General features: G+C 27.7%; 1 protein-coding gene across 1 annotated transcript; it reads left to right on the forward strand.

Annotated features, from left to right (window-relative positions):
- The first annotated feature begins 726 nt into the window (after positions 1 to 726).
- Tsp_04738 (hypothetical protein) lies at positions 727 to 1,534 on the forward strand. The gene is made up of 2 exons (XM_003369273.1): positions 727 to 768; positions 1,358 to 1,534. The coding sequence occupies exons 1-2, from the start codon at positions 727 to 729 to the stop codon at positions 1,532 to 1,534; spliced, it is 219 nt and encodes a 72-aa protein (XP_003369321.1).
- Positions 1,535 to 1,590: the final 56 nt, after the last annotated feature.

The following is a 1,590-nucleotide window of genomic DNA, read 5'->3' on the forward strand; positions in this document are numbered from 1 at the left end:
GTGAATGGCTGACTTCTAAATAATAGATTTAATAATGGCATTGAAGAAATTACGAGGTGAATTTCTTTAAGCAAATTCGTTGCGTGTGGAAAAAATTCTTTTCATAATGAAAAAATGGTGTATTGCGTGGTTCATTGTATTTATTGAAAGCGGATATATTCATTATGCATTGTAAACTGAAAATGCTAAATAAACAAATTTACACACTATTTGTAAAGGCATCTCTTTAAATTCTTAACGTTTAAAATTCATTATTATTAAACATGTGTTAAAATGAATAATTGGGATATTTGATAAAAGATTGAATTGTCTCTACAAAATTTAATAATGCTTACCCTATACATTGGAGAGACGTATTTGTTAAGAATGTTTGTTTTTCATGCAATTGTATTCCCGCATTAAAGATTGTATTAAATGAATAAAAACCTGGTCAAACATGCAAGGAAGAAATAGTACTACATGAGCATCATTTTAACGGAAATTCACACAAATAGGCAATGTCCAATATAGAATTAGATATATTATTAAATTTACAGAAATCTGTGAATATCACAAGTTTTATTTGCGTTATGAAAAATTGTGATGGAATCTTTACCTGAATGTTTATTCTTTATTTTATTAAATAAATATAGTATCAAGAAATACATGGATGTCAATTTATATAAATAGATGCAAAAGTGACAGAAAACGCAGAAGCACCTTCATTTTGGAAAATAGCAGCAATCAATGAAGCTTTTGGTTTTTACTTTATTTTACTTTTTCACAGCAGTGAGTATTTATTTTAGGCATAAGAATATTTAGCATAAGTGGAAATTCATTTTTTAAATAAAAGTGCTTTCATTAAAATTAACACGCAATGAAAATGATAAAAATCTATGAGGAGTATTCTTTGAATTTCAATATTTTAATATTACTAACAATAAAAAATTATATTAGTTGAAAAGTATCAAACACGTAGTTCTTAAGCAGTAATTTCATCGTTCCGCTTTGTAATATTACTTGTTCATCAGCAATTGTAGAACTTCCTTTATTATAGTGAGTTGCGGTATTTCATATTTTAGAATATTTCGTTTTACATTATTTTCATTTCAAATTACACATTGATTTATAATCTTTTCTCTTATAAAGTAATATTCTTAAGTTGGATTACAATGCACATAGCATTTTCACTGAAATTCAGTTAAAATGTATTTGAAATAAATGTTCACTTTGGAAAAGTATAATTTATATAGTTGATAAATGAAAATAACATTGGAAAAATACGTTTGATTTTCTTCATCAATTAGTGTAATCTTTTTAGAAGCATTGATGTATTTGTGTTTGGGTCAGGGCGTTTTGTAATTTTTGAATTTTATAGGTGAACTCAGAATGTGGGGAAGAGGCAATTGAGAGTCTTGCACTTGTATATAAACCCGTACAACAGGACTCTAAACGCGTTCTTGGCATTGCCTGTCAGGGAGCAATTGTGCCAGGAAGACATCAAAACTATACTGACACCGTTTTAGTATCATCATATTGCATTGTGGAGGAGTAATTGGCTTTTTATAATATTCATCCACTTATTACTAAACGTAACTATGTATTGATATT

The sequence above is a fragment of the Trichinella spiralis genome, assembly GCF_000181795.1.
Source record: "Trichinella spiralis strain ISS 195 chromosome Unknown Scfld1557, whole genome shotgun sequence".
NCBI lineage: Eukaryota > Metazoa > Nematoda > Enoplea > Trichinellida > Trichinellidae > Trichinella > Trichinella spiralis.